This window comes from Oncorhynchus masou, chromosome 9 (assembly GCF_036934945.1).
Source record: "Oncorhynchus masou masou isolate Uvic2021 chromosome 9, UVic_Omas_1.1, whole genome shotgun sequence".
Taxonomy (NCBI): Eukaryota; Metazoa; Chordata; class Actinopteri; order Salmoniformes; family Salmonidae; genus Oncorhynchus; species Oncorhynchus masou.
In genome coordinates, this window is record NC_088220.1 from 4,355,979 (window position 1) to 4,375,388 (window position 19,410).

Sequence of the window (19,410 nt, forward strand, 5' to 3'; positions counted from 1 at the left end):
TATCAACAAGGCAGGTCCTACAGGCTCTAGTTTCTACCTTCTTAACAACACTATCAACAAGGCAGATCCTACAGGCCCTAGTTTCTACCTTCTTAACAGCACTATCAACAAGGCAGGTCCTACAGGCCCTAGTTTCTACCTTCTTAACAACACTGTCAACAAGGCATGTCCTACAGGCCCTAGTTTCTACCTTCTTAACAACACTATCAACAAGGCAGATCCTACAGGCCCTAGTTTCTACCTTCTTAACAAAACTATCAACAAGGCAGGTCCAACAGGCCCTAGTTTCTACCTTCTTAACAACACTGTCAACAAGGCATGTCCTACAGGCCCTAGTTTCTACCTTCTTAACAGCACTATCAACAAGGCAGGTCCTAGTTTCTACCTTCTTAACAACACTATCAACAAGGCAGGTCCTACAGGCTCTAGTTTCTACCTTCTTAACAACACTATCAACAAGGCAGGTCCTACAGGCTCTAGTTTCTAACTTCTTAGCAACACTATCAACAATGCAGGTCCTACAGTCCCTAGTTTCCATCTTCTTAACAACACTATCAACAAGGCAGGTCCTACAGGCCCTAGTTTCTACCTTCTTAACACTATCAACAAGGCAGATCCTACAGGCCCTAGTTTCTACCTTCTTAACAGCACTATCAACAAGGCAGGTCCTAGTTTCTACCTTCTTAACAACACTATCAACAAGGCAGGTCCTACAGGCTCTAGTTTCTACCTTAACAACACTATCAACAAGGCAGGTCCTACAGGCTCTAGTTTCTACCTTCTTAACAACACTATCAACAAAGCGGGTCCTACAGTCCCTAGTTTCTACCTTCTTAACAACACTATCAACAAGGCAGGTCCTACAGGCTCTAGTTTCTACTTTAACAACACTATCAACAAGGCAGGTCCTACAGGCTCTAGTTTCTACCTTCTTAACAACACTATCAACATGGCAGGTCCTACAGTCCCTAGTTTCCATCTTCTTAACAACACTATCAACAAGGCAGGTCCTACAGGCCCTAGTTTCTACCTTCTTAACAACACTGTCAACAAGGCATGTCCTACAGGCCCTAGTTTCTACCTTCTTAACAGCACTATCAACAAGGCAGATCCTACAGGCCCTAGTTTCTACCTTCTTAACAGCACTATCAACAAGGCAGGTCCTAGTTTCTACCTTCTTAACAACACTATCAACAAGGCAGGTCCTACAGGCTCTAGTTTCTACCTTAACAACACTATCAACAAGGCAGGTCCTACAGGCTCTAGTTTCTACCTTCTTAACAACACTATCAACAAGGCAGGTCCTACAGTCCCTAGTTTCTACCTTCTTAACAGCACTATCAACAAGGCAGATCCTACAGGCCCTAGTTTCTACCTTCTTAACAGCACTATCAACAATGCAGATCCTACAGGCCCTAGTTTCTACCTTCTTAACAACACTATCAACAATGCAGATCCTACAGGCCCTAGTTTCTACCTTCTTAACAGCACTATCAACAATGCAGATCCTACAGGCCCTAGTTTCTACCTTCTTAACAGCACTATCAACAATGCAGATCCTACAGGCCCTAGTTTCTATCTTCTTAACAGCACTATCAACAATGCAGATCCTACAGGCCCTAGTTTCTACCTTCTTAACAGCACTATCAACAATGCAGATCCTACAGGCTCTAGTTTTGACGTACCTGGACTACTGTTCAGTCGTCTGGTCAAGTGCCACAACTTGTTCAGAACAGGGCAGCGTAGTAATCAAACTGCCTTACTGTGTTTGTGAACTGTACTAAAATAGCCTCTTTTTACCTTGGACGTACACAGAGAGCTAATATTAATAATATGCATGTCAGTCTCTCCTGGCTCAAAGTGGAAGAGAGATTGACTTCATCACAACTTGTATTTGTCAGAGTTATTGACATGTTGAATGCACCGAGCTGTCTGTCTAAAAGACTGGCACACAGCTCGGACAACCATGCATACCCCACAATACAAGCCACAAAGGGTCTCTTCACAATCCCTAAGTCCAGAACAGACTATGGGAGGCTCACAGCACTATATAGAGCCATAACTACATGGAACTCTATTCCACAGTACTACATAGAGCCATGACTACATGGAACTCTATTCCACAGTACTACATAGAGCCATAACTACATGGAACTCTATTCCACAGTACTACATAGAGCCATGACAACATGGAACTCTATTCCACAGTACTACATAGAGCCATGACTACATGGAACTCTATTCCACAGTACTACATAGAGCCATGACTACATGGAACTCTATTCCACAGTACTACATAGAGCCATGACTACATGGAACTCTATTCCACAGTACTACATAGAGCCATGACTACATGGAACTCTATTCCACAGTACTACATAGAGCCATGACTACATGGAACTCTATTCCACAGTACTACATAGAGCCATGACTACATGGAACTCTATTCCACATCAAGTAACTGATGCAGCTGGACAATCAGATAAAAATACACCTTATGGAGCAGCGGGGACTGTGAAGCAACACAAACATACGCACAGACACATGCATACACACACACACACAATAACATATGCACTATAGACACACATACACATGGATTTTGTGTTGTAGATATGTGGTAGTAGAGTAGTGGCCTGAGGGCACAAATTTAATGTGTTGTGAAATCTGTTCTGAATGTATGTGTGTTGCTGGACTCCAGGAAGAGTAGCTGCTGCCTTGACAGGAGCGGCAGGGTAGCCTAGTGGTTGGACTAGTAACCGGAAGGTTGCAAGTTCAAACCCCCGAGCTGACACGGTACATCTGTCGTTCTGCCCTTGAACAGGTAGTTAACCCACTGTTCCTAGGCCGTCATTGAAAATAAGAATTTGTTCTTAACTGACTTGCCTAGTTAAATAAAGGTAAAAAATAAAAAATAAATAAAAATGGGGATCCATAATAAATGCAAATACCTCACACTTAACCATAACCACACACCCCTCACATGTATTAACACTTAACCATAACCACACCTGTCACATTCTGTCTTCTATCAGTTACACCTATTATCAAACCCAACTTCATCCTGTATATACATACCCCTTTGTCTGTCTGTCTCTGCACCCTGGCTCCCCCTCTCTGTCACTCAGGGAACTTCAGGGAGGTGTGTCTGTCACCATGGAGATACAGGGGCTTTCTTTGGTCACACTGAAGCTGACTGAAACCAACAGACCTTACTACTAAAATTCACCACACCTCTTTCCCCCTCCCCACTCTCTCCCTCTCTCACCCGCCCCACTCTCTCTCTCCCCTTCCCCATTCTCTATACATCTCTCTCTCTCTCTCCCCCCTCCCTCCCTCTCCCCCTCCCTCCCTCCCTCTCCCCAATCTCACTCTCCCTTTTCCCACCTCTCTCTGTCCCTCCCGCTCTCTCTTCATATTTCTCTCTGTAGGAGGCTGAGGCCCTAGCCAAGAGAGAGCAGCAATAGTTCCACAGTGCTCCTTCCTCCAACCACAGACCAGACCAGATCATGACCAAGCCAGAGCCTGCTGGGCAGACCATACCATATCATTCTCACTTTGTTAGAGGTCAGGGGGTTCTTTCCAGATGTTTAGTTTAGTTTTGTTGTTGTGTCTCATGCTTCAGCTGTGCCTTATCAGCTGGGTGTGAGGAGGTACTGAAGCAGAGCATGCTGGGTACCCATGAGTCCCTCCGCTGGCCTTAAAACCTGTTGTCTGAATGTCTCCACACCTGATGTCATGATGTCCCAGTCAGTCTGAATGCATATCCTCTAGAAGACAGGATGTACTATCAGAGTAGCACTTCTCTATAATGTTAAACACAACAATGTTGCCTTCCTCCTCTCTCCAAATGTCCCAGCTGTCCTCCTGTCTACTTCTTCCTCTCCATACACTATTCTCAGCAATCTTACCATCTTCTGTTCTACAGAGAACACGGCACCTAGATGCTAGTTGTTTTATGCCTGAGGCCCTGTGACTTAATGTTTGATCTGCTTGTTTTGATAGAGATGCAATGTGATAAAGATAACATGAAGTAATACAAATATAACATGCCAAAATATACATCTGTAACGGAAGCAGAGAGGTGATGTATTATTGTAAACATGTCTGTATACCGCTAACTACTCAATTCAGATTCACACATATACTGGTCAGAATGTTTGTTCAGCTTGGTGCCATAGTATAATATGATCCATATAATCTCTCCTCTCTTCTCTGCCTCACCATAATAGTCTTATTTTTATGTACAATAAAGATCTGAGAGTTGTTTTACTGGTTATAACAGCGTTGTGCGTTGATATTATCACACATTGACAGTATGCCAATATCCATGCAAACAGAGGAAAAAACTCAATCTGAAAGTTCTAGGGCTCGATTCAATCACATTAGCGTTGACACCATATGGCGATTGTTTTGTCGGAAGTGGCTCTGCATTAGAGCTGTCAAATCCACAAGCAGCTCCTTGTGTAACCTTATCGCCTACACTACCTTTGAATGCAACGAAACCCAGCAGCTTTATATCCGACAAATCCCATGCAGCCGAGTTAGAGGTTCATGCAGCCGCGTTAGAAGTTCATGCAGCCGCGTTAGAAGTTCATGCAGCCGCGTTAGAAGTTCATGAAGCCGAGTTAGAAGTTCATGCAGCCGCGTTAGAAGTTCATGCAGCCGCGTTAGAAGTTCATGCAGCCGAGTTAGAGGTTCATGCAGCCGAGTTAGAAGTTCATGCAGCCGAGTTAGAAGTTCATGCAGCCGAGTTAGAGGTTCATGCAGCCGCGTTAGAAGTTCATGCAGCCGAGTTAGAAGTTCATGCAGCCGAGTTAGAAGTTCATGAAGCCGCGTTAGAAGTTCATGAAGCCGAGTTAGAAGTTCATGCAGCCGAGTTAGAAATTCATGCAGCCGCGTTAGAGGTTCATGCAGCCGAGTTAGAGGTTCATGCAGCTGAGTTAGAGGTTCATGCAGCCGAGTTAGAAGTTCATGCAGCCGAGTTAGAAGTTCATGCAGCCGCGTTAGAGGTTCATGCAGCCGAGTTAGAAGTTCATGCAGCCGCGTTAGAAGTTCATGCAGCCGCGTTAGAAGTTCATGCAGCCGAGTTAGAGGTTCATGCAGCCGAGTTAGAAGTTCATGCAGCCGAGTTAGAAGTTCATGCAGCCGAGTTAGAGGTTCATGCAGCCGCGTTAGAAGTTCATGCAGCCGAGTTAGAAGTTCATGCAGCCGAGTTAGAAGTTCATGAAGCCGCGTTAGAAGTTCATGCAGCAGAGTTAGAAGTTCATGCAGCCGCGTTAGAAGTTCATGCAGCCGAGTTAGAAGTTCATGCAGCCGAGTTAGAGGTTCATGCAGCCGAGTTAGAGGTTCATGCAGCCGAGTTAGAAGTTCATGAAGCCGCGTTAGAAGTTCATGCAGCCGAGTTAGAAGTTCATGCAGCCGAGTTAGAAGTTCATGCAGCCGAGTTAGAAGTTCATGCAGCCGCGTTAGAGGTTCATGAAGCCGCGTTAGAAGTTCATGCAGCCGAGTTAGAAGTTCATGCAGCCGAGTTAGAGGTTCATGCAGCCGAGTTAGAAGTTCATGCAGCCGAGTTAGAAGTTCATGCAGCCGCGTTAGAAGTTTAATGCCTGATGCTCTATTGTAGGGTATAGGCCCCACCCCTACAGTGAGCAGCACTACCATAGGCTCCACTCCTAACCCTATCCCCACCCCTACAGTGAGTATAACTACCATAGGCCCCACCCCTAAACCCGCCCCTACAATGAGCTGCACTACCACCAGTCAAGCTGATGTTAACAGTAACCCTAAATCCCTCTACACATCGAAAGAGGGTAGAGCGGGAGTTGATCCAGCACCAACAGCCAATAACTCCAAATATCCTTTCCTTTGCTCTCCTTTTTAACACAATAAAACAATAAAAACAAGTCAATGCATAATGTTGGTTTATTATTCATATCATCAAACAACACTATGGTTGAATATACAGTATCTCTTACCATATCTGATCCTGTACTGGGTTAGGGTTAGACTAACCCTAACCTTACCCTAACCTTACCCTAACCTAACCCTAACCTTACCCTAACCTAAAACCTCCCAGATAGATGGTAAAATCAGAAGACTAATCAGGACAGATAAGAACACACTCCACAACTATCAAATTCTATGTCTGTGAGGATAACCTCACACACATAGAAAAACTGGCAAAACAACTGTAAAATAAGCCACACATAATCATCTAACCAGCAGATAAAGGTTCAGAAATAGTAATAATAGATAAACATTGATACATACAGTATATGAAGCCAATTGATCATTGTCTAACACCAAACATTTAAACCAATAGAAAACAGTATACAACAAAGACACAGCTAAGGACAATAATAAAAAGACATTTACATCACAGCAAAACAACGGGACTTTCTCTACGGTACAGACACCCCAAGACCCAGACTATTCTACTTACTGTTAAAGATACACAAGGAACCGGGGACATGGACAATTCCCTTTGAAATTCATCCATTGTATCGGATTTTAATAGTGAATCCTATAACATCTCAAGGTACAGTGCCTTGCGAAAGTATTCGGCCCCCTTGAACTTTGCGACCTTTTGCCACATTTCAGGCTTCAAACATAAAGATATAAAACGGTATTTTTTTGTGAAGAATCAACAACAAGTGGGACACAATCATGAAGTGGAACGGCATTTATTGGATATTTCAAACTTTTTTAACAAATCAAAAACAGAAAATTTGGGCTTGCAAAATTATTCAGCCCCTTTACTTTCAGTGCAGCAAACTCTCTCCAGAAGTTCAGTGAGGATCTCTGAATGATCCAATGTTGACCTAAATGACTAATGATGATAAATACAATCCACCTGTGTGTAATCAAGTCTCCGTATAAATGCACCTGCACTGTGATAGTCTCAGAGGTCCGTTAAAAGCACAGAGAGCATCATGAAGAACAAGGAACACACCAGGCAGGTCCGAGATACTGTTGTGAAGGAGTTTAAAGCCGGATTTGGATACAAAAAGATTTCCCAAGCTTTAAATATCCCAAGGAGCACTGTGCAAGCGATAATATTGAAATGGAAGGAGTATCAGACCACTGCAAATCTACCAAGACCTGGCCATCCCTCTAAACTTTCAGCTCATACAAGGAGAAGACTGATCAGAGATGCAGCCAAGAGGCCCATGATCACCCTGGATGAACTGCAGAGATCTACAGCTGAGGTGGGAGACTCTGTCCATAGGACAACAATCAGTCGTATATTGCACAAATCTGGCCTTTATGGAAGAGTGGCAAGAAGAAAGCCATTTCTTAAAGATATCCATAAAAAGTGTTGTTTAAAGTTTGCCACAAGCCACCTGGGAGACACACCAAACATGTGGAAGAAGGTGCTCTGGTCAGATGAAACCAAAATTGAACTTTTTGGCAACAATGCAAAACGGTGTGTTTGGCGTAAAAGCAACACAGCACATCACCCTGAACACACCATCCCCACTGTCAAACATGGTGGTGGCAGCATCATGGTTTGGGCCTGCTTTCCTCCAGCAGGGACAGGGAAGATGGTTAAAATTGATGGGAAGATGGATGGAGCCAAATACAGGACCATTCTGGAAGAAAACCTGATGGAGTCTGCAAAAGACCTGAGACTGGGACGGAGATTTGTCTTCCAACAAGACAATGATCCAAAACATAAAGCAAAATCTACAATGGAATGGTTCAAAAATAAACATATCCAGGTGTTAGAATAGCCAAGTCAAAGTCCAGACCTGAATCCAATCGAGAATCTGTGGAAAAACTGAAAACTGCTGTTCACAAATGCTCTCCATCCAACCTCACTGAGCTCGAGCTGTTTTGCAAGGAGGAATGGGAAAAAATTTCAGTCTCTCGATGTACAAAACTGATAGAGACATACCCCAAGCGACTTACAGCTGTAATCGCAGCAAAAGGTGGCGCTACAAAGTATTAACTTAAGGGGGCTGAATAATTTTGCACGCCCAATTTTTCAGTTTTTGATTTGTTAAAAAAGTTTGAAATATCCAATAAATGTCGTTCCACTTCATGATTGTGTCCCACTTGTTGTTGATTCTTCACAAAAAAATACAGTTTTATATCTTTATGTTTGAAGCCTGAAATGTGGCAAAAGGTCGCAAAGTTCAAGGGGGCCGAATACTTTCGCAAGGCACTGTATATAGACCATTACATTAACCCTCTCTCCACCAGGCACCCCAGCTTTCTCAGGGACACTTACCACTTCATGGAGAGGATTGGAACCACAGTTGTTCCCACCCAAAACCACATTCACAATATATATTTATAGCCTATACACTAATATAAATACAGCAACAGGAATACAAGCAGTCAGAAACATTTGAAGAATTTGAGATTATTCAAAGTAGCCACCTTTTGTCTTGATGACAGCTTTGCACACTCTTCGTATTCTCTCAACCAGCTTCACCTGGAATGTTTTTTCAACCGTCTGGAAGGAGTTCCCACATATGCTGAGCACCTGTTGGCTGCTTTTCCTTCACTCTGCAGAATACTGTGTTAGCCATGCTGGTTAAGTGTGCCTTGAATTCTAAATAAATCACTGACAGTGTCGCCAGCGAAGCACCCCCACACCATCACACCTCCTCTTCCTTGCTTCACGGTGGGAATCAGACATGCAGAGATTATCCATTCACCTACTCTGCACCCCCACACCATAACCTAGACACATCAGACAAAAGGACAGATTTCCACTGGTCTAATGTCCATTGCTTATGATTCTTGGACCAAGAAAGTCTCTTCTAATTATGGTTGTCCTTTAGTAGTGGTTTCTTTGCAGCAATTCGACCATGAAGGCCTGATTCACACAGTCTCCTCTGAACAGTTGATGTTGAGATGTGTCTGTTACTTGAACTCTGTGAAGAATTTATTTGGGCTGTAATCTGAGGCTGGTAACTCTAATGAACTTACCTTTGCTGCAGAGGATAACTCTGGGTCTTCGTTTCCTGTGGCAGTCCTCATGAGAGCCAGGTAACTCTGGGTCTTCCTTTCCTGTGGCGGTCCTCATGAGAGCCAGGTAACTCTGGGTCTTCCTTTCCTGTGGCAGTCCTCATGAGAGCCAGTTAACTCTGGGTCTTCCTTTCCTGTGGCGGTCCTCATCAGAGCCAGTTAACTCTGGGTCTTCCTTTCCTGTGGCAGTCCTCATGAGAGCCAGTTAACTCTGGGTCTTCCTTTCCTGTAGCGGTCCTCATGAGAGACAGTTTCATCATAGCGGTTGATGGCTTTGCGACTGCACTTGAAGAAACTTCCAAAGTTCTTGAGTGACTTCATGTCTTCATGGATTGAGTGACTTCATGTCTTCATGGATTGAGTGACTTCATGTCTTAAAGTAATAATGGACTGTCGTTTCTCTTTGCTTATTTGAGCCGTTCTTGCCATAATATGGACTTGATCTTTTACCAAGTAGGGCTATCTTCTGTATACCAAATCAAAGTTTATTTGTCACATCCGCCGAATACAACAGGTGTAGTAGACCTTACAGTGAAATGCTTACTTACAGGCTCTAACCAATGGTGCGAAAAAAAAGTGTGTGTGTGTAGGTAAGTAAAGAAATAAAACAGTAAAAAGACATTTGAAAATAACAGTTGCAAGGCTCTATACAGACAGCGGTTAGTCAGGCTGATTGAGGTAGTATGTACATGTAGGTATGGTTAAAGTGACTATGCATATATGAACAGAGAGTAACAGTAGTGTAAATAGAGGGGTTGGCAGGTGGTGGGACACAATGCAGATAGCCTGGTTGGCTGTCACGTAGAGTAGGCCAGAAGGCTAAACTGGATAACCTAACCTCTATCAAAATAAAAAGATGGCGGAACCGTAAAAGTTCTTCTGTGCAAAGGTGTTTATTTACAAGTGATTCCGGAACAAAAAACAACAGTACTGCCATCAACGTCTACCTTATGGGACAGCTTAAAAACAATGCTGCCCCATCCACAGCTCAATCCAAACTGCCTCTTCATGACTGAAAGAGAGGCTCCTTTTGTAGGGCTAGCCCCTCCCCTCAGAACAATTAACCCTAATTAATTAATCAATTAACAATACAAACCTACATTTTCCATGAACTAAACATACTAAAGGATATACATTGCAACACGGTTTTAAACAATATCACAACATAACATTTACAACATTACATCACTACTGACAATATCTTTCAATATGCCCATATGCATTAATGAGCCATTTGGGACAGGCACTATAAAGCCAACCCAATTCCCTTAGCTCGGGTCCTTTTCCAGCATACCCGGAAGCTACAGAGATGGAGAGAGAGGAACAGAACAAACAAACAATGCGCTCATCCACAACATTGATAAGTATAATAATTATTGTATCTCTCAAATATGAACATTGACAAGTTTGAAATGCATGCACCAAGACAGAAGTTAATTTGTGTGTCGACCCACATTGTTAACTTATCTTATAATGGCGCAGGGAGGAGTGATGAATATGTGTGTGCGTTAAAGAACCAAATGCTGCCCGCGGCCAGTGACGGACTTCTACGTCACAATGTGCGGGAGCACTGGTTGGTCGGGCCAATTTAGGTAGCGCAAACCACTGCTTTTAACCAGGGCAAGGTGACCGTAAACATGAGTGAATACAAACAGTGTAGCTATTCCCTCCACAAGGCAATCAAACAAGCTAAGCGTCAGGATAGAGACAAAGTAGAGTCGCAATTCAACGGCTCAGACAGACTAAACAACTTCTTTGCTCGCATTGAGGACAATACAGTGCCACTGACACAGCCCGCTACCAAAACCTGCAGACTCTCCTTCACTGCAGCCGGCGTGAGTAAAACATTTAAATGTGTTCACCCTCGCAAGGCTGCAGACCCAGACAGCATCCCCAGCCGCGTCCTCAGAGCATGCGCAGAGCGGCTGGCTGGTGTGTTTACGGATATATTCAATCAATCCTTATCCCAGTCTGCTGTTCCAACATGCTTCAAGAGGGCCACCATTGTTCCTGTTCCCAAGAAAGCTAAGATAACTGAGCAAAACGACTACCGCCCCGTAGCACTCACTTCCGTCATTATGAAGTGCTTTGAGAGACTAGTCAAGGACTATATCACCTCCACCCTACCTGACACCCTAGACCCACTATAATATGCTTACCGCCCTAATAGGTCCACCCTGGGTCTCGACCCCGCCCTGTGCAACTGGGTACTGGACTTCCTGACGGGCCGCCCCCAGGTGGTAAGGGAAGGTAACAACATCCCCACCCTGCTGATCCTCAACACTGGGGCCCCACAAGGGTGCGTTCTGAGCCCTCTCCTGTACTACCTGTTCACCCACGACTGCGTGGCCATGCACGCTTCCAACTCAATCATCAAGTTTGCGGACGACACTACAGTGGTAGGCTTGATTACCAACAACGACGAGACAACCTACAGGGAGGAGGTGAGGGCCCTCGGAGTGTGGTGTCAGGTAAATAACCTCACACTCAACGTCAACAAAACAAAAGGAGATGATCGTGGACTTCAGGAAACAGCAGAGGGACTAGGAGCACCGCCTCTGGGTGAATGGTTTCCTGTTTGCTTATTTCCTAAAACAGCTGACGGAGTGCGGTCTTAGTGCCAGCATCTGTCTGTGGTGGTAAATAAACAGCCACTAAAAGTATAGCTGAGAACTCTCTAGGCAAGTAGTGTGGCCTGCAATTTATCACAATATACTTTACTTCAGGCGAGCAAAATCTAGAGAATTCCTTAGATTTCGTGCACCAGCTGTTGTTTACAAATATGCACAGACCGCCCCCCCTCGTCTAACCGGAGTGTGCTGTTCTATCTAGCTGGTGCAGCGTGTATCCCGCTAGCTGAATATCCATGTCGTCATTCAGCCACGATTCCGTGAAACATAGGATATTACAGTTTTTGATGTCCCGTTGGTAGGATATTCGTGATCGTACCTCGTCTAGTTTATTGTCCAATGATTGCACGTTGGCGAGTAATATTGACGGTAACGGCAGCTTTCCTAGTTGCCTTCTGCGGGTCCGGATGAGGCATCCAACTCTTCTTCCTCTGCGTCGCTTTCTTTTGCGAATAATTGGGATGTCTGCCTTGTGGGGTGTTTGGAGAATATCGTGTGAGTCCCGCTTGTTGTTGAAGAAATCTTCGTCTAATCCGAAGTGAGTGATCGCTGTCCTGATATCCAAAAGCTCTTTTCTTCCATAAGATACGGTTGCAGAAACATTATGTACAAAATAAGTTACAAATATCACAAAAATACAAACACATGATAGCACAATTGGTTAGGAGACCGTAAAACGGTGGCCATCTCCTTCGGCGCCATTTACCACCCTCACCTTGTCACGACACAATTGATTGGCTCAAACTTATTAAATTTACTTTTAACAAGGTACACATGTTAATTGAAATGCATTCTAGGTGACTACCTCATAAAACTGGTTGAGAGAATGCCAAGAGTGAGCAAAACTGTGACCTGTGTGAATGTAAGTATGCTCCCTCTAATTCTCTCTCTCTCCCTCTCCCCTCCCGGAGGCCCTGAGCCCTATGACCATGTCTCAGGACTACCTGGCATGATGACTTCTTGCTGTCCCCAGTCCACCTGGTTGTGCTGCTGCTCCAGTTTCAACTGTTCTGCCTGCGGCTATGGAACCATGACCTGTTCATCGGACGTGCTACCTGTCCCAGACCTGCTGTTTTTGACTCTCTCTCTCTACCGCACCTGCTATCTCTGACTCTGAATGATCGGCTATGAAAAGCCAACTGACATTTACTACAGAGATGCTAACCTTGATGTGCTGACCTTGCAACCTACAACCACTGTGATTATTATTGTTAGTTGACCCTGCTGGTCATTTATGAACATTTGAACATCTTGGCCATGTACTGTTATAATCTCCACCCGGCACAGCCAGAAGAGGACTGGCCACCCCACATAGCCTGGTTCCTCTCTAGGTTTCTTCCTAGGTTTTGGCCTTTCTAGGGAGTTTTTCCTAGCCACCGTGCTTCTACATCTACATTGCTTACTGTTTAGGGTTTTAGGCTGGGTTTCTGTATAGCACTTTGTGACATTGTTTAATGTAAAAAGGGCTTTATAAATACATTTGATTGATTAATGCAAAGGGTGCCTACTTTGAAGAATATAAAATATATTTAAATTTTTGTTTATGCTTTTTTGGTTACTACATGATTCCATGTTTTATTCATAGTTTATGTTATCACTATTATTCTACAATGTATAAAATAGTAAAAATAAAGAAAAAACCCAGAATTAGTAGGTGTGTCCAAACTTTTGACTGGTACTGTATCTTATGTCCAATGGGCACTGTCCACCAGCACAATTTTGACAATGGACACTGTCCAATTGCAGTAGAACATGTTAATACTGGGAATGTCTTATGTGTAATGGACACTGGCCATAAGCAATATATTACAATGGCATTTACCATCACGAATTGGACATGTTGTTACATTGCTGAAAGGCCCAATTGTCTGGCTTATTGAACTCAGGACTGCCTAGCAGTGATAGTGGTTCCTAATCCCTCGCTCGTTAGTGTTGATTTCAGCCTGTCCATTTGGTAATGGTAAATCACTACCTAAATATATTGGAAATGGACAGTGTCCATTGGCAATATGATATACTGCCAGTGCCAATATTTGCAGTATGAAATGTTGGCACTGGCAATATATCATATGGACACTGTCCATTGGCAACATATTACAATGGGCATTTATGCAGTTAATGGGTTTAAACTAACAAAGTCCACTACTGGGACACTCTACTGTACAAATACAACTCAAATGTGCTGTCCTATGACTGTTTATAATGATTTTAAGGAATGAGATGGCGGACTTGATTGTTGTCCAAATGTCATATCTTACAATGGCATTGGCCATATGATATATTGTATGTTCATACATCCCCTTAAAGGCCCTTCTTACTCTCATAATATCGATATATTGAGGGGTACCGGTGGCCCTGCACACGAGGCAAAAGGAATTTTGCAAATCGCATGCCCGGAAACCAATGTTATCCTTTGGGAGCAACTCGGATGTCAAACTACATGAACAGCCGCACACAGCTAGAATAACTTTGTGGCTGATCCACCCCAACCTCCCCATGAACTATCCCACAACATAACTCTCCTATAGAACTCTCCCACCACACAACTCACCTGTAGAACTCTCCCACCACAAAACTCTCCTAACCCTTAAATCTCCTATAGAACTCTCCTACAATATACATGTCCAATAGAACTCTCCCACCACATAACTCTCCTATAGAACTCTCCCACCACATAACTCTCCTATAGAACTCTCCCACCACATAACTCTCCATCAATTTAACTCTCCTATAGAACTCTCCTAACCCTTAAATATCCTATAGAACTCTCCTACAATATACATGTCCAATAGAACTCTCCCACCACATAACTCTCCTATAGAACTCTCCATCCAGTTAACTCTCCTATAGAACTCTCCCACCACATAACTCTCCTATAGAACTCTCCTATATAACTCTCCCACCACGTAACTCTCCTATAGAACTCTCCTACAATATACATGTCCAATAGAACTCTCCCAACACATAACTCTCCTATAGAACTCTCCTACAATATACATGTCCAATAGAACTCTCCCACCACATAACTCTCCTATAGAACTCTCCCACCACATAACTCTCCTATAGAACTCTCCTATAGAACTCTCCTAACCCTTAAGTCTCCTATAGAACTCTCCTACAATATACATGTCCAATAGAACTCTCCCACCACATAACTCTCCTATAGAACTCTCCATCCAGTTAACTCTCCTATAGAACTCTCCTAACCCTTAAATCTCCTATAGAACTCTCCTACAATATACATGTCCAATAGAACTCTCCCACCACATAACTCTCCTATAGAACTCTCCCACCACATAACTCTCCATCCAGTTAACTCTCCTATAGAACTCTCCTAACCCTTAAATATCCTATAGAACTCTCCTTCAATATACATGTCCAATAGAACTCTCCCACCACAAAACTCTCCTATAGAACTCTCCCACCACATAACTCTCCTATAGAACTCTCCATCAATTTAACTCTCCTATAGAACTCTCCTAACCCTTAAATCTCCTATAGAACTCTCCTACAATATACATGTCCAATAGAACTCTCCCACCACAAAACTCTCCTATAGAACTCTCCCACCACATAACTCTCCTATAGAACTCTCCATTAATTTAACTCTCCTATAGAACTCTCCTAACCCTTAAATCTCCTATAGAACTCTCCCACCACATAACTCTCCATCCAGTTAACTCTCCTATAGAACTCTCCTAACCCTTAATTATCCTATAGAACTCTCCTACAATATACATGTCCAATAGAACTCTCCCACCACAAAACTCTCCTATAGAACTCTCCCACCACATAACTCTCCATCCAGTTAACTCTCCTATAGAACTCTCCCACCACGTAACTCTCCTATAGAACTCTCCCACCACATAACTCTCCATCCAGTTAACTCTCCTATAGAACTCTCCTAACCCTTAACTCTCCTATAGAACTCTCCCACCACATAACTCTCCATCCAGTTAACTCTCCCACCACGTAACTCTCCTATAGAACTCTCCTAACCCTTAAATCTCCTATAGAACTCTCCTACAATATACATGTCCAATAGAACTCTCCCACCACAAAACTCTCCTATAGAACTCTCCCACCACGTAACTCTCCTATAGAACTCTCCCACCACATAACTCTCCATCCAGTTAACTCTCCTATAGAACTCTCCTAACCCTTAACTCTCCTATAGAACTCTCCCACCACAAAACTCTCCTATAGAACTCTCTCACCACATAACTCTCCATCCAGTTAACTCTACTATAGAACTCTCCCACCACGTAACTCTCCTATAGAACTCTCCTAACCCTTAAGTCTCCTATAGAACTCTCCTACAATATACATGTCCAATAGAACTCTCCCACCACATAACTGTAACAGGCAGTAACAGATATTGTGGATGGTAACAGAGTAACAGACATTCTGGATGGTAACAGACAGCCAACAGAGTAACAGACATTCTGGATGGTAACAGACATTCTGGATGGTAACAGCCAACAGAGTAACAGACATTCTGGATGGTAACAGACAGCCAACAGAGTAACAGACATTATGCATGGTAACAGACAGCCAACAGAGTAACAGACATTCTGGATGGTAACAGACATTATGCATGGTAACAGACAGCCAACAGAGTAACAGACATTCTGGATGGTAACAGACAGCCAACAAAGTAACAGACATTCTGGATGGTAACAGACAGCCAACAGAGTAACAGACATTCTGGATGGTAACAGACAGCCAACAGAGTAACAGACATTCTGGATGGTAACAGACAGTAACAGACATTATGGATGGTAACAGAGTAACAGACATTATGCATGGTAACAGACAGCCAACAGAGTAACAGACATTCTGGATGGTAACAGACAGCCAACAGAGTAACAGACATTCTGGATGGTAACAGACAGCCAACAGAGTAACAGACATTCTGGATGGTAACAGACAGCCAACAGAGTAACAGACATTATGCATGGTAACAGACATACTGGATGGTAACAGACATTATGCATGGTAACAGACATTATGCATGGTAACAGACATACTGGATGGTAACAGACATTATGCATGGTAACAGACATACTGGATGGTAACAGACATACTGGATGGTAACAGACAGCCAACAGAGTAACAGACATTATGGATGGTAACAGACAGCCAACAGAGTAACAGACATTCTGGATGGTAACAGACAGCCAACAGAGTAACAGACATTATGGATGGTAACAGACAGTCAACAGAGTAACAGACATTATGGATGGTAACAGACAGCCAACAGAGTAACAGACATTCTGGATGGTAATAGACAGCCAACAGAGTAACAGACATTCTGCATGGTAACAGACAGTCACAAACATTCTGCATGGTAACAGACAGTCACAAACATTCTGCATGGTAACAGACAGTCACAAACATTCTGCATGGTAACAGACAGCCACAAACATTCTGCATGGTAACAGACAGCCACAAACAGTCTGCATGGTAACAGAGTAACAGACATTATGGATGGTAACAGACAGCCAACAGAGTAACAGACATTCTGGATGGTAACAGACAGTCACAAACATTCTGCATGGTAACAGACAGTCACAAACATTCTGCATGGTAACAGAGTAACAGACATTCTGGATGGTAACAGACAGCCAAAAGAGTAACAGACATTCTGGATGGTAACAGACAGCCAACAGAGTAACAGACATTCTGCATGGTAACAGACAGTCACAAACATTCTGCATGGTAACAGACAGTCACAAACATTCTGCATGGTAACAGACAGTCGCAAACATTCTGCATGGTAACAGAGTAACAGACATTATGGATGGTAACAGACAGCCAACAGAGTAACAGACATTCTGGATGGTAACAGACAGTCACAAACATTCTGCATGGTAACAGACAGTCACAAACATTCTGCATGGTAACAGAGTAACAGACATTCTGGATGGTAACAGACAGCCAACAGAGTAACAGACATTCTGGATGGTAACAGACAGTCACAAACATTCTGCATGGTAACAGACAGCCACAAACATTCTGCATGGTAACAGACAGCCACAAACATTCTGCATGGTAACAGACAGCCACAAACATTCTGCATGGTAACAGAGTAACAGACATTCTGCATGGTAACAGACAGTCAGAAACATTCTGCATGGTAACAGACAGTAACAGACATTCTGCATGGTAACAGACAGTAACAGACATTCTGGGTGGTAACAGACAGTAACAGACATTCTGGGCAGAGTAACAACAGACAGAGTCGTCAGGTCAGTTATTATGGAGTCTGTTTATTGTTGTGTCTGATACTAGACCAGACAAGGCGTAGTGATAAGTAATATAAAAGGCATTGTGAGCCCAGCACAGTTAGTTTAGGATCCTTCCACAGGCACAGGGTGTGGAGTGTTTGTGTGTGTCAGTACAGTCACTCTGGTCCGGTCTCAGTCTCTAGTTCCTCTGATACAGACGACTCATTGAGCTCAGCAATCAATGAACCGTCTTGGTTTATAGTGACCAATGGGAGGTCCTTGTTGGGGTTGACCAATGGTGTCTCGTCATTGCTCCCGGCCAACGGGGACTCGTGATTGGATGCAGAGTTTGTTGTTATGGAGATGGGGTTGGCTCCTCCCTCTGGACTCATGTCCCAGTCCTGATCTGCAGGCTGAGGTAGACTGGCTAGAAGTTCCTACACACACACACACACACACACACACACACACACACAGTCAGAGACACACTATGCTGTTTCGAAATGAAATGATGTTGTGTATGTGCATGTACATGTAAGTGTAAGTGTGGTTGTACCTGTTGTCTGTCCAGGTTGTTGGTCCTGACAGCGGTCAGAAGACTCTTGGTGAAGGTCTCCAACTCATAATATCTCTGATTCTGATTCTCTAGTTGGCTCTCCAGATACTGCACCTCCTCAAGCTGAACACACACAGACAACATGGCATACTGGCCTATACACATCATGGTATGGCTGTGTGTGTGTGTGTGTGTGTGTGTGTGTGTGTGTGTGTGTTCCATCACCTTAAACTCCAGGAGGTTCTGCATGTTTTCCATATCAGATCCGACCATCTCAACACCATCATCATCATCATCATCAATCACCTCTATCTTCTGTCAGGAAACACAACCCTATATAATCAGTGACTAAATCTGTCAGGAAACACAACCCTATATAATCAGTGGCTAAATCTGTCAGGAAACACAACCCTATATAATCAGTGGCTAAATCTGTCAGGAAACACAACCCTATATAATCAGTGGCTAAATCTGTCAGGAAACACAACCCTATATAATCAGTGGCTAAATCTGTCAGGAAACACAACCCTACAGAGATGGCCGCCTCGCTTCGCGTTCCTAGGAAACAATGCAGTTTTTTGGTTTTTTTTACGTGTTATTTCTTACATTGGTACCCCAGGTCATCTTAGGTTTCATTACATACAGGCGGGAAGAACTACTTAATATAAGATCAGCGTCAACTCACCATCAGTACGACCAAGAATATGACTTTCGCGAAGCGGATCCTGTGTTCTGCCTTTCACCCAGGACAACGGAATGTCAGCCGTATATATCCCCCCCAAGCAGACACATCGATGGCTCTGAACGAACTTTATTTGACTCTTTGCAAACTGGAATCCATACATCCTGAGGCTGCATTCATTGTTGCTGGGGATTTTAACAAGGCTAATCTGAAAACAAGACTCCCTAAAATGTATCAGCATATCGATTGCGCCACCAGGGCTGGCAAAACCTTGGATCACTGTTATTCTAACTTCCACGACGCATATAAGGCCCTGCCCCGCCACCTTTT

The 19,410-nt window shown here is 43.6% G+C and overlaps 2 protein-coding genes across 3 annotated transcripts in view; one reads left to right on the top strand and one right to left on the bottom strand.

Moving 5' to 3' along the window:
* Positions 1 to 4,282, top strand: part of LOC135545437 (adapter SH3BGRL-like) — a 42,593-nt gene extending 38,311 nt beyond the window's left edge. The window contains exon 4 of the mRNA XM_064973048.1: positions 3,432 to 4,282. Coding sequence (XP_064829120.1) covers positions 3,432 to 3,467 — 36 coding nt within the window. The 3' untranslated portion in view covers positions 3,468 to 4,282. The remainder of the gene's footprint in view (positions 1 to 3,431) is intronic.
* Positions 4,283 to 17,864: 13,582 nt separating this feature from the next.
* The window catches only part of hdx (highly divergent homeobox), a 40,331-nt gene continuing 38,785 nt past the window's right edge, over positions 17,865 to 19,410 (bottom strand). The window contains exons 9-11 of one of the 2 annotated variants that reach the window (XM_064973050.1): positions 18,624 to 18,713; positions 18,399 to 18,521; positions 17,865 to 18,279 (exon numbers count right to left, since the gene is read on the bottom strand). In XM_064973050.1, the coding sequence (XP_064829122.1) occupies positions 18,019 to 18,279; positions 18,399 to 18,521; positions 18,624 to 18,713 (474 nt within the window). In that variant the 3' untranslated portion in view covers positions 17,865 to 18,018. Of the gene's footprint in view, positions 18,280 to 18,398; positions 18,714 to 19,410 lie in introns of both variants that reach the window. The other variant, XM_064973049.1, reaches the window with a different exon arrangement.